The 13297-nt window shown below is 53.4% G+C and overlaps 2 protein-coding genes across 2 annotated transcripts; both read left to right on the forward strand.

Moving 5' to 3' along the window:
• Window positions 1–340: 340 nt before the first annotated feature.
• LOC106822248 (metallothionein-2-like) lies at window positions 341–1490 on the forward strand. The gene is made up of 3 exons (XM_070500201.1): window positions 341–344; window positions 483–548; window positions 1254–1490. Exons 1-3 carry the CDS (start codon window positions 341–343, stop codon window positions 1343–1345), a joined length of 162 nt encoding a protein of 53 aa, XP_070356302.1. The 3' UTR covers window positions 1346–1490.
• A 1672-nt stretch (window positions 1491–3162) lies between these two features.
• Window positions 3163–4822, forward strand: LOC106822244 (metallothionein-1A-like). The gene is made up of 3 exons (XM_014827355.3): window positions 3163–3324; window positions 3887–3952; window positions 4596–4822. The coding sequence occupies exons 1-3, from the start codon at window positions 3297–3299 to the stop codon at window positions 4685–4687; spliced, it is 186 nt and encodes a 61-aa protein (XP_014682841.1). The 5' UTR covers window positions 3163–3296; the 3' UTR covers window positions 4688–4822.
• Window positions 4823–13297: the final 8475 nt, after the last annotated feature.

Below are 13297 nucleotides of genomic sequence, written 5' to 3' on the forward strand. Positions count from 1 at the left end.
CGGAGGGAATGATTTGAGTTTGAGCCGAAGTGCACTCCTTTTGTGTGTCTTGTGCTTTCCCTCTGACCTGACTGACGCCTGAATCGGCCTTTAGAGCGTTTCCCCTCCTCCCAGCAGCTTCCATGTCAGAGGAGAGAGGCCTGAGGCGCAAGGCTGTCCTGCTCCACCTCACCCAGGTGCTCAGGGGGCTTCAGGTCCCCGCCCCACTGCTCTGTCGAGGCCTCTGAGTTGCCAGTGCTGGTTGGAGGCAGGGGACATGGCCTCTGCTGGGCTCAGCCATGAGGCCCTGTGGGGCCAACACAGGAGAGCATCTGGCCATCCTGGCCTATGGGGAGAGGCCATGGGTGAGACTTCCATCTGCCCTGAGTGGGACAGGAGCTCCCCCGTCTGGCCCGTGCCCTGAGCGGGAAGCATGTGTGGACCCCTGTCTGTGTCTACTGCATCAGCCTCCTGACTCCCTGCCTGGCTTTCCTTCCTGGCAGGGGGCTCCTGCACCTGTGCCAGCTCCTGCAAATGCAAAGAGTGCAGATGCACTTCCTGCAAGAAGAGTGAGTGTGGGCCCTTCTGGGGGTCTGGGGTGGGGCTGAGGCAGAGCAGGGAGCCCAGAGCTCAGCAGGCAGGAGCAGCCAAGGAGCCTTCTTGCTGGCATCCACTTCCCTCAGCAACTGGTTCAGGATCAGAGCTGAAAGAGCCATAAGGTGGTTGAGCCCCAGCCTCCCTTCAAGAACGGGGAACCTGAGGCCAGGTGGTGCTAGTCCTGGTACTGGAGCTGGGTCTCCTGCCTCACGGGACAGCTTTCTTAATGCTCTCAGGGGCTGAAGCACTATGGCCATGACCTAGTGACCATGGTGTGGTTCTCTGACCTGCTGGTGCAGCCCTGTCCTGTCCAGGCAGCCCCGAGCTTCCCTGGCCCTGCTGGGCGCTGCTCTGGCAGGGGTTTGCCCCCTCTCTGACCTTGAGGACTGTCCTCACTTCATTTGGTGGTTCTGGTGGGCTGGCCTTCCATTCTCCCAGGGGACCTGTCACTGCCTCTCCTGGTTTTATGCCCTGTTCTGGGCTCAGATAGTGCAGGGCACCCTTTTCCTGTGGGTAGGGACTTTCCAGAGGTTCTACCAATTGTCTTGGGACAGAGCATGCCATCCTACCCTCAGGGTCCCCCAATGCTGGGGGCAGAGCTGGTGCCAGGCCTGCTGTTGGGAGGGAGGTTCTGGTAACATCTGCTCTGACTTCTCCCTCTGCCCTCTGTTCCCCAGGCTGCTGCCCCTGCTGCCCCGTGGGCTGTGCCAGGTGTGCCCAGGGCTGCATCTGCAAAGGGGCATCGGACAAGTGCAGCTGCTGTGCCTGATGTCGGAGACAGGCTGCTCCCGATGGAAACAGAGCAACACATACACACCCTCATACTATGCGTTTGACTGGGTTTTAAAAGATTTTTTGATACACCCCTGTTTGTTTTGCAACATTCCTGTGTCTATAAAATATGTGAATTCTTGTAAAAGCTGTTGACACTGCTCTGGCTCTGTTTTCCCCTGTGTGTCTTGGAAATAAGGACTTCATGCCCATCATGGCTGGGGTGGGGAATGGGATGGGAAGGACTGAGACCTGGGTTCTGGACCCAAAATCTAGCCCCTACCAAAATGAGTGCCTGAAGCAAGTCAGGATCCCTCTCTGAGCTTCAGTTTCTGAGCTAAGAAGGAAAGCATCATCCAGATGACAGAAGGGCATGGGGCAGACACTCGTTCCCCTCTATTCTCAATGTAAGTGTTGATGGCATAGAAACTTCTCAGTGTCTCATTTTCGTTCCCTGGGGATCCCCTACCCAACCTCAGTCCTGGGTGATGTGAGGTTCCCAAAGTCCTCAGGGGTGGAATTGCACTCCCCACTGTGTGACTTCTACACAGGGCTTGTTTCTGCAACACTGTGTTAAATGTCTTGTTTTTATTTTCTATCACAGATTCAAATTTTGGTAAAATAAAATGAATTATTAAGAAAAACTTTAAAAGGGCAGAGCATACAAAACTAATTTTTAGATGAACACGTAAATTCTATAGAAGATGAAGTGCAAATAAGAAAAGGAGAGATTTAGAACACTGCACATTGGTTCATGGAAGGTGTGCACTGAGCACTGGAAACAACTTACAGAGGCCCCTGTGTGTGGAGCTGGAGCCACACAGCCCCCAACGTCCCCACAGGGAACCCTCTCTCTTCCTTGCTCAGGGCCACTGACTGGACACCTGCTCCCCTGAGAGCTCCTGTGGTGACTGAATCTTTGGCGGTTCCTCCCTGGGTTGGGCTGAGATCGGCCCCTCCTTCCAAATCCAGCCTTGGCTCCTTGAAACCCGCAAAGTGACCAGGGTTGCGGAGGGAACTGCCCAGACATTTCTCAGAAAGAATGTACCAGAGCACTGGTTCCAGGTGAAGTGCTTCCTGTCCGCCCCTGCAGGGGGGCTGGATTCCACAGTTTTGAAGGTGTGGCGGTCTTTATTAGGTAGGAGTGAGGGGCTGAGGGATTTGCAACTCATGCCAAGCGTTAGTCCCTCTGGCTCTCTGTGCAGGGAATTGCTCTGAGATGTTCAGTCAAACAGAAAGACAAGTCAGGTCCCAGGAGTCAGGACCACGCTTGTCCACAGGTGCCCTGTGTGAAGAGGGGATTTCAGAAGCCAGCCTGTGCCTATTCATGGGTGTTGGCGTCAGACAGTCGTTATCTACAGCCCACTAGGCCACTTCCTGGCCATGAGGGGGTGGGTGTGGGGGTCACATCCACCACCTGTCTCTGCACACAACCACCCAGCTCCAATCCAGCCAGAAACATGAACGCCAGGCTGGGGTTGCACACGGTCTCCGGGACAGGGCTAACCTGAGGACAATGACGCGGGGGCGGGGTGGGGAAGACGCCTAGAGTTCAGGGTCTGAGTTCCAGGAACACTTGGGGGCGGCGTGGCTGCCCCCTTGGGTAAATTGCGAAAGAGGCGGCAGGGAGGCTGGGACACGATGTGCCGCCCGTCACAGAAGCCCCTGCTCGCCACGGGGCACCAAGGCCCGGCGGCCGCACGGCGCACCCGGCCCGGCAGCGCTCGGGAATCCTGCACCCGACCCGGCGCGCACAGCCCCTCCGAGGGCGCCGGCGCCGCGCGCTCGCCAAGGGGCGGGGAGCAAGGACGGGGCGGGGCCTTTGCGCCCGGGCCTCCTGCTCTGCCTATAACGGGAGCACAGGTGCTCCTGGGCACCACCGCGCCTTCCACTAAGCCCAGTGCACCGTCGTCGCTAGCTTGGGACCTCCGGCCTCACGTCAGCTTGAAATGGACCCCAACTGCTCCTGCCCCACAGGTAGGGACGCCGGGCTCTGAGCCTTAGGATGCGCCTTTCCCGGGTGCAGGACAGAGCATCCTGGGGTGGAGGAGGGAGTCTGAGCTGAGGTGGCCTCCTTCAGTTAGCACGTCTTGTGCTTTCATGTGGCCAAGCTCCTAAGAGCATTTCCAGGCTCCTGGGCCTCTGTCTCAGAGTTGAGGATCCTGAGGCTCAATGCTGTCCATCTCGAGGTCAGGGAGCTGCTGGACTGGGACTCAGTGCTGTGTCCAGCCTCAGAGCTGGCAGGACTTGGTGGGAGCTGGGGACATTGCCTCTTCGGGGTGCAGGATCTAAGGCCCTGGCCCCAGTCTCTCTGGCTGGCTGTGGAGCCTGGGAACCTCCTTGTGGAGCAACATCGGATGTGGGGGAACCTACTTTCCCAGCAGCGGAAGAGAGAAGGGGGGCTTCTCTCTATGTGCTCCCAGTGGGACAGGAGCTCCCAGTGCTCGCCTGACAGAGGAGGGCGCACGGAGTGTTTTGGGACCCACTGCTGTGTCTGCATCACCCTCACTGCTCCCTGCCTGGCTTTCCTTCCTGGCAGGTGGCTCCTGCACCTGTGCCGGCTCCTGCAAATGCAAAGAGTGCAGATGCACCTCCTGCAAGAAAAGTGAGTGTGGGCCCTTCTGGGGGTCTGGGCCCTCCTGGTGGTCTGGGAGTGGGGCTGAGGCAGAGGAGGGAGTCCAGAGTTAGGCAAACAGGAGCAGGCCCATGACCCCTCTTCCCTACACCCCTGCCCTCAGCACCTAAGTCAGAATCGGAGCTGCAAGAGCCCTACAGATGGTTGGGTCCCAACCTCTCATTCTAGAATGGGGAAACTGAACCCAGAGAAGTCACCAAATAGTCTCAAGGATGGGACAGACAAGAGCCTTGATCTCCTGTCTCCTGATGCAGCCTTCGGAACCCTCCAGTGTTCTGAGCACCTTATTGACATGACCTAGTGACCGTGGTGTGGTTCTCTGACCTGCTGGTGCAGCCCTGTCCTGTCCAGGCAGCCCCGAGCTTCCCTGGCCTGCTGTGCGCTGCTCATGCTCGGGTTTGCCCCCTCCTTGTTTTGAGGACTAGACTCACTTCATTTGATGATCTGTGAGTCTGGCTTTCCTTTGCCCCTGGGGGCCCTGTCACTGCCCCTCCAGGCTTTCTGCCCTGTCCTGGTCTCAGATAGGGTCTCAGTGCTGGTACTAGGCCTGCTGCTGGGAAGGGAGGTTCTGGTAACGTTGCTCTGACTTCTTGCTCTGCCCTCTGTTCCCCAGGCTGCTGCCCCTGCTGCCCCGTGGGCTGTGCCAGGTGTGCCCAGGGCTGCATCTGCAAAGGGGCATCGGACAAGTGCAGCTGCTGTGCCTGATGTCGTGGAGAGCCTGCTCCCGATGGAAACAGAGCAAGATGTACAAACCTGCCTTTTTTATTTTTTTCATACACCCCTGACTTGATTGCTACATTCCTTTTTCTATGAAATGTTTGAGTGGCAATAAACTCATTGAGACACCTCTGGTTCTGGTTGCCTCATGGTGTGTTGGGAACATGAGACTTGGTTCTAGTCGGACTGTAGGGGAACCTGCACAGGGAGACATCGGGGCAGTGGGTTTGGAAGTTGGGATGGGGTGCGAGGCTTCCTGCCATCTGGCTTGGCCCTGGCTCCCCTTTGTGAGCTGCGGCAGTTTCCTCTACCACCTTCTGTAGCATTAACTTGTCCCTCCCCTTTTTGTGTATCTGTCCTTGCCTGTATTCACTCCATGGCCACCTATGGTGCATCTACTGTATACACAGGCATTGGGTTTTCAGTGGTGACGTAGTGTGGAGCTTACTGACTGCTGGGGAGAGACAGAATATTACCAAGTAGAAGAAACAAAATGGCTCACATTGCTGTTGGGGTGAGTGGGAGCGAAGAGACCTTGCCCTGGGGTCTGAGAGCTGCAGTCCTGTCCCAGGGGACAGTTGAGCAAAGGCCCTACGGTGGGGAAGAGCTCGGTGTGTTTAGGAAGTAGAAAGTAGACCAGTGTGTCTGGGACAGTGTGTGAGGGGAGTCGTCCAAGTTGGCTTTGGAGAGGGGAGAGCAGAGACCGTGTGGCTCCATCATCTGAGTGACTCCCAACCTGGGGGCACAGCTGCATCACTTGGAGAGGTCGAAAGAGTGCCAAGCCACCATCCCACTTCCTCTTCGCAGCCCCCAAGTTTGCTTTCTTAGGTCTAAGATGGGCCGGGCAACTTGTATTTTTAACAAGTACCTAAGGTGGCAGCCCAGTGATGTGGTCACACAGAATCATTTAGCGAAGCGAGATGAGCCCCTGCCAAGAAATGTTTCCACCACAGTGGGTGTTTGAAGCCGACTTCCCCAACATGTGGCTGCCTGTTCTGGCCGGAGGTACCCAGTTCCTGTCTGTCTGTGGGAGGGATGAGCAGGCCCCGCCATGCAGGGTGTGGCCAGGGTCTTCGCAAAGAGCAAATGAGGCCAAGAGGGCGGAGCAAGACTCCTTGGGGGCTCACCCTGTGGAAACCGCACCCCGATGTGGGGGGCTGCTGTCCCAGCCACTGTGTCCTGGTGGGAGAGTCCTTGTGGGGTGTGGGCAGGAGCATGACATGGCACTGCCCTGTTTGGTCTGAAGGCCTGGAACCAAGGTCACAAATGTGCCCAGGTGTTGCTCTTTCACAACTTCTGCTTTGGGGCATCACAGCTGGCAAACCTCTCCAGGAAAGGGTTCCAAATGTTTTCACCGGCCCTGCCAAACACAATCGTCCAACTTCCAGCTTTTTATTTTCCAAGTTGTGTGTGAAGTGGCATCCTTGCTCTGTTCCCAAGCCCCATCTCACCCGGGGGGGGGGGGGGGCATGGCCATTCTGGGCGTCTGTTGAAGAAATTAATTTATAATAGTTTTTAAAATACATTTGTTATGGCTGCACCAGAATGCCTTGTTTAATTCCAGAAGTTGATACCTGTTGAACTGGTAAAGCTGTGAAACGTCGGTTCTGGAGCCAGACTGCCTGGCTGGAAGCGTAGCTCCACCACTTAGGCAAGCCGTGTGGCCCGTCTGTACCTCGTGAGTCCCATCTGTAAAGTGGGGGCAATAATAGCGCCGACCCCATAGGGATGTGGTGCGAGCACGTCCCTGGCTCATAAGTGCTCAGTGACTGCGACTTCCCTCCCTCTGGGCCAGGCACGGTGTCTGACAATCAGTAGGTGATCCATAAATGCTCTCTACTTGACTCAATGAGCACTTATTGGACCCTTACTGTGTGCAAATCATTGTGCTGGGCACAGAGAGGGCAGATAATAGATAAATAAGGTCCAGTCGAATCCCTGTTGAATTCAGGGAGCATGTATTTTTCACTTTGAGATGCAGCTGCTGAGCCGGGGCAGAGAGCGACGTGGAGTCTGAACACGTGTGAACGTCTGAGCTGGGGCAGCTGGCGTGGTGTCACACCCCTGCCCCATGCATTGAATGAGACGAACCAATCAGATCCTCTCTCCTGAGAAGTGTGAATTCGCAGTGCAGATGGCTGGAACAAGGGGAACTGGAACTCGTCCTGTTGCTGGAACCACGTCACGGGAACAGTGAGGAGTTCACCCTCTGGTTGTCACAAGGACGAGGAGACCAAGCTACTATCTGTTTTCTGTGAGAACTGCTGTGCATCTCAATCTCCTAGGGACCCAGAGAGGCTGAACACCTGCTGAGAAGAGTCCCAATGACACCTCACCCCCCTTTGAATTCTGAAAGCAATCCCTGTGTCAGTTAGGGCTCCTTGAGTGAAAGCCACAGAAAAAGACTCTCGCTAAATTAGACAAAACAAAAATTCATTGGAAGGGTATTGCGGACCTATGGAATTGACTGGAAGGATAGAGAACTAGGCTCAGAAAATGGGCAGGAGCTGTGGGGAGCCAGGCGACCGGTCACGGCCCAGGAGCAGCCTGGCTGGGCTGCTGCAGGTGACACAGCGGTCACCACTGCTTCTGCTGTCCCCAAACACCCCCATCACTGCCATCTGCCACAGCTCCTGCAAACGAGTCCTAGACTGACCACTGAGCTCTTCACCTCTTGCCCAAAGGAAGTCCAGCTGGCTGGGGTTGTGGAGAAGGAGTGTCTGGCTACCTTCAGATTCCTGGGTGGGAGGCAAGACCCTGCATACCACCCTAAGGGGTTCTCTGGTGCCTGTAGGTTACTGGTGGGAAACCAGTGAGTCATGCGGCAGAGTTCAACCAAGGGATTTTTTAATACAGGAGTTGGAAGGATTCAGAGAAATGAACAAGAGATGTGAAGACTCCCAGGCTTGCAGCAGCGGAGTCCTTACCAGCCTAGGCCTGAAGGGCAAGAGGAAGGGGCTGGCACTGGACCCCAGAGAGGGCAGCTGCAGCTGTAGAAGAGGATACCCCAACAGGAGCTGCGACCTTCCGGTTGACACTCAACCTTGCAAGAACGGAGCCCCCAGAACACATTCTGTGACCTCCTATCCTCTCGCTCCCAACTCCTGCCAGTGCTCCCATTGGCGGAACCCAAGCAGATGCTGTTGAGTCCCATAAAGCTCCACCGATTCCCTGGCCCACTGAGGGGGGTGGAGAGTGGGTCTGGAAAATACCCAGCATACCCCGCAAATAGAGTATGCCCTCCTAACAAGGCCAGGTGTGTCTCTTCCCTGCACCCTGGAATTCAGCTGGACCCTGAACTCAGCTCACGGGGTTGGAGGGAGGGAGGAGGCCAGGAATGACAATGGGAGCCCATATTGGAGAGGAGGCATTTGAGGTCTCTCAGAACACCCCATCTGCAGGTGTGCTTGAGCAAGGACCCCGCGGGGAGAGGGGGCGTGGGGAGAGAAGAAACTGAATCTCTCTCACACACACACACACACACACACACACACACACACACGTGTGCCCATGGACGCTCGCCTGGCCCCACCCATGGCATCACAATACCCACTGAGCCACCCTTTCAGAGCCATCCCTGAGGCCGCTCCTGGCTGCTGAAGGCCCACACCCACCTCCCGCCCAGGGGTAAAGCCGTGAATTCAGCAAGGCTTCCCCCCCACCACCACCCCATCCGCCCACAGCCCACCACCAGGCCCCGCTCCTTCTTGGCCCCTTCCCTCCTCCGTGGCCGCCTTTCTCCCTTGCTCTCAGACTCTTCTATTTAGCAGGGAGGGGGAGGGAGGGGTATGTTGTCAAGGTTGGTTGGGTTTCTCCTCAAGGTCAGCAGTAGGAGCTCTCAGGGCGCGGAGATCCCTCCTCTGGGCCTCTGCCTCTGCCTAGACAGACTGGGTGATTCTCGAGCTCTCAAGGGAGGAGGCTAAGGCAAGGCCAGGGAGCTGGTGTTGTCATCGAGGCTTGGGCGATATGCAGGACCCTGTGGTCTAACCCCAGGTTGCCTTGCAAAGCAAGGGTGGGGTCTGGGCCCCATCGCCGACCACCCGGGCCTGCCTGATTCATCCTCGCCGTCACTAGGAGTCGGGGACCACCATATGCAGACCTCCTGAACTCTGCTCTGTCGCCAAGACTCCTCCCCCCGCACCCTCACAGCAAAGCTGAGCCAGACCCTCTAGCAGCAGTTCAGCAATCTTGGGTCACCCCAGCCAGGAGGATGTGCCAGCTTCACGAGCTCCTTCAGAGACATGGCAACACTTCACCCAGAGAAGCGACTCCCTGGAGGCCGATTCGGGCACTGATCAAGTTCAGCTCTCTCACGTCCACCCCAACTTCCTTTGGGGAACTCCCTCTGCCCCAAATGTGTGGAGCCTCTGAGGGAGGGGAGATCCGGGGGTCCAGCTAAAAAAGCCAGCAGTCCAGACCCTGACTCTCCAGGAAGCCTCAGTCAATCAGATGTTCCCCTCTGGAACTCAGACGTGGCCTAGAATAAGTTCCAAGGACGTTCATCACAGGCACGAGCCCCAACCAGGATTCTTTGGGCTCCAAGACCAGGCCTGTGGATCCTGTGTCCCAACCCAACAGCGTTTCCTGGCTCCTGCCTCGTTCTAAGCCCGGTCTCACAGCCCCCCACCTTCTATCCTTTTAGCAAATGACCCTCACTTTAATTCTGTCATTTATACCCAAGGAGTCTGGAGGAGATGTTGGTGGGCAAGGGGGCTTCCTTGGTGGCACCACAGGACCACCCACTGAGCCCAAGATTGGCCTCACCAGACCCCCGGGCCTGAGACTCTGAGGGCAGAAGGGGACGGGGACGGGTGCCTGGATCTCCCCAGCCGCCCTGGGCCACGTTCCTTCTTGCCTGGGCCTGTGCGACACGCCCATGGGTGAGGTCGTCTGTGGGCAGGGAGGTGTTTCCTGCCCTTGGGGCCTGTCATTCTCAGGCCTGGGAAACTGACTTTCCTGCCAGGGATTCCAAGTTTGTGCTAGTTGAATGGGGCTCCTCGTAGCCCTGCGGGGCACAAGGTGCTGGGTCCCTGGTACAGATGAAAAAGCCGAGGCAAAATCTCCAAAGGCGAGCTCCCCTAGGGGGAAAATGGCCAAAGAGAGCACGTGTGCGGGGCCCTTGGCACCCCGACTCTCCTTACGGCATGCCCCAATCCGAATCCCCAATCCTAAAGGAGGGAACAGTATGAGAAAAGGCTTGGAGATGAGAAAAAGAGGCTTGTTTGACCATTTCCTAGATAATAGGGAGCCATAGAGGGTTAAGGGGCAAGGGGACGATGTGATTGGGGCTGTTCATTTATTCATTCCCGGGTACTTTCACTGTGCTGGGCCTGTGACAGGCACTCATTAGCAATGATGAATAAGACAGTCTTTGCCCTCCAGGGGTCCTCAGTCCGAGGTATGAGTGTAGGGGAGTCAAGTACACAAATAAATTCAACATAGGGTGATACAAGGTGGTGTGGCATCAAGCAGACTCTCACCACTTACCATCACCTTCACTCCTGCCACGCTGGTCCAAGCTTCCATCTGCTCTCTCGCCCTGCTTCCTACCTGGTCCTCCTACGTCTGCCTTGTCCCTGGTGGTCTACTCTCAGTCCAGCATCCAGAGGGATCCTCCGCTCAAAATCCCCCACTGGTCTCCACCTCACTCTGTGTAAAAGCCGAAGTCCTCACCAGGGTCCACAGGGCCATGATGGCATCTGTGGACACACATCCTCTGGGAACACTGGACTTTTAAATTTCTGCCAATCAAGTGAGTGCAAAGTGTATCTCACTGTGACCTCAATGTGCATTTTCTCCATCACCGATGATGTGGAACATTCATTGCCATGTGTGTTTCTTTTTCTGAGAAGTCCCTGTCAATATTTTGTGCTCGTTTAAAAAAATTAACTGAATTCCACACTTTATTCAGATTTCTTTCATTTTTACCTAATGTCCTTCTTCTCTTCCAGGATCCCAACCAAGACCCCTCGTTACATCCAGTCGTCGAGTCTCCTTGGGCCCCTCTTGGCTGGGACAGCTTCTCAGCCTTTCCTTGTTTTTGACGACCTTGACAGTTTCGAGGGCTGCTGGTCAGGGGTGTTGTAGGACGCCCCTCTGCTGGAATTTCTCTGATGCTTTTCTCATGATTAGATTGGGGTTACGGGTTTTGGGGAGGAAGACCACAGAGTTCCTCATCATCTCGTATCAAGAGTATAATACTATCAACAGGACTTATCGCTATTGATGTTGACCTTGACCACTTGGCCAAGGTCATGTTTGGAGGCCTCTGTGCTGCGAGATCACTCTTCTTTGCCCCCTTCCCTTGCTTTACTCTTCGGAAGGAAGCCACTTTGCACCTCCACACTTAGGGGGTGGGAAGCTGTACTCCTTGAGGGCCATTCTTCCACGCAGGAGATTTGTTCCTTCTCCGCTACTTACTTATTCAATTATTTATTTAAATCAGCATGGGTTCATGGATATTTATTTGATACTTCGGGTCAGAACCCAATACAATTTTGTTTACTTTTTGGCTCAAATTGTTCCGGCTGTGACTTCTGGGAGCTCTTTCAGTTGGCTCCTGTGTCCCTCTGACACAGTCCTGTCTTTGTGGGTTTTCTTTCTTTTTTGTTTCCTAGTTTCTTCATTACTTTCTGTTTGTGCCCATTTTTCTATGGGTTGTTTGTATCCTTATCGCCTTATAGTTCGTTATACACTCTTGAAACCCATCCTTTGTTGCGTCTTTCGATGGGCCAAAGTTCTCACTTTTAAAGTGGTCAGATTTATCAAATTTTATTATATAATCAGTTCTTCTGTGGCTTAAGAAGTTTTGGGCTACTCCAAGGTCTAACAGATATTTGAATACCTAAAAGTGTCTAAAATAGCTCTCATAAAGTTTTGTTTTTAGATGGAAGTCCTTCATCTGTCTGGAATGGATTTTTGTAATAGTGTTGAGAGGAGCCAATTTCATCTTTTTCCTGGTGAGTAATCGAGTCATTTATTGAATGTTCCTTCTTCTCCCCGCTGATCTGACTTGCCACTTCGGGTCTATGTGGAAGTCCCATCGAGGTGGTAGGCTGTCTCTGGGCTCTCTTTTCTGAAGTTTCAAATAAGCCCCGCTGTTGGGTAGTGACAAGCTCCCCTCACACCTTACCCTCCTCCCCACGCTCTGCTGTGCCTCAGAAATGTCCTGGCCATTCCTGGCTCTTTGCTCTTCCATATATGTTTAAGAATCATCTTATAAAACTTCCATGGAAAAATTCCTGTAGATTCTGATCAGAATTTCATTCCATCTATAGATCAATTTGGAGAAAGCAGACTTTTTTGTTTTTGTTTTTGGCTTAAACAACAGAAACTTACTTTCTCACAGTTTTGGAGGCCAGACATCTAAGATCAGACTCCCAGCATGATTGAGTCCTGGTGAGGGCTCTCTTCCTGGCTTGCAGAGAGCTGCCTTCTCGTTGTGTCCTCACATGGCAGAGAGAGAGGGAGAGCAGACATCTTTAGAATATTAAATCTTCCTATTACAACATGCTGTGACTTCAGGGGGTGCTGGCAACGTTTAACGAGCAGTTCTCCAGGGGAAAAAAGTGCATTCATACAGAAGTATGTAAATTTACTATAAATTTTAATGCTATAAAGAATATGTAGCACACAATTTAGAAGCAATAACAAAATATGCAAAACCCTTTATCGTACATTACATTGTCCATATAGTCTGTCAACTTTCACAGAATGCTTTCATTGATTTTTGTTGAACTGTTGTATCTGTAGCCAATCTATGGTTTGTAATTGATGAATGAGTGTGGCTCTGATATAAACGCAGGTTCCTATTTTCGTTTTCATTAATGAGTAAGAAGAAAGCCACACATGGTCTCTGTTGCATATCCTTCTTCTTCTTTTTTTTTTACAAACCTTTAAAAATGCATAACCAGGGGGCCTGCCCTGTGACTGAGTGGTTAAAGTTCCACGCACTCCGCTTCAGCAGCCTAGGTTCACAGATTTGGATCCTGGTGCAGACCTACACCACTCATCAGCCATGCTGTGGCGGTGTCCCACATACAAAGTAGAAGAAGATTGGCACAGATGCTAGCTCAGGGCAAATCTTCCTCACCAAAAAAAAAAAAAAAAGAGAGAGAGAGAGAGAGGAAAAAAATGTTTAACTATTCTTAGGGCATTCAAAGACAAGCCTTGGGCCTGATTTGGCCCACTGGCCATTATTTACTGACCCTTGGTCTATGTTCTTGAGATTGTTTACATTTATGATATCTGATTGAGGAGAATACTATATAATACTGTGCATCTCTTCCCAACTCTGCGTTCAGTGACATCACATTGGTGGCTTGAAATCGGGCAGTATTTACACACCTACATCGGCAAACGCTGAAAACCACAGCTTGATTTACTGTTGGCTGACTGTCCGGACTTAAGCAAGTGATGTGGCAACTGCTGATAATGCAGATTAAACCTAAAATCTGTTACCGCTACATTGTCAGTAGCACAAAAAAATCGAGGAAATATTCTTCTAGGATTTGAAAACTGTTATCCAACTCAGCAAAGAAATCTCTCATGTCAGTTTAATGAACAGGTAAAGTTGCAACACGCATCTCCTGGTGGTGG

The sequence above is a fragment of the Equus asinus genome, chromosome 28 (genome assembly GCF_041296235.1).
Source record: "Equus asinus isolate D_3611 breed Donkey chromosome 28, EquAss-T2T_v2, whole genome shotgun sequence".
Lineage (NCBI taxonomy): Eukaryota > Metazoa > Chordata > Mammalia > Perissodactyla > Equidae > Equus > Equus asinus.

Bases quoted from the DNA above. Each gene is read 5' to 3' on its own strand.
- LOC106822248 (XM_070500201.1), top strand. The intron at 549-1,253 runs GTGAGTGTGGGC...TCTGTTCCCCAG, and splicing joins ATGCACTTCCTGCAAGAAGA to GCTGCTGCCCCTGCTGCCCC.
- LOC106822244 (XM_014827355.3), top strand. From the start codon at position 3,297: ATGGACCCCAACTGCTCCTGCCCCACAG. The intron at 3,325-3,886 runs GTAGGGACGCCG...CCTTCCTGGCAG, and splicing joins CAACTGCTCCTGCCCCACAG to GTGGCTCCTGCACCTGTGCC. The intron at 3,953-4,595 runs GTGAGTGTGGGC...TCTGTTCCCCAG, and splicing joins ATGCACCTCCTGCAAGAAAA to GCTGCTGCCCCTGCTGCCCC.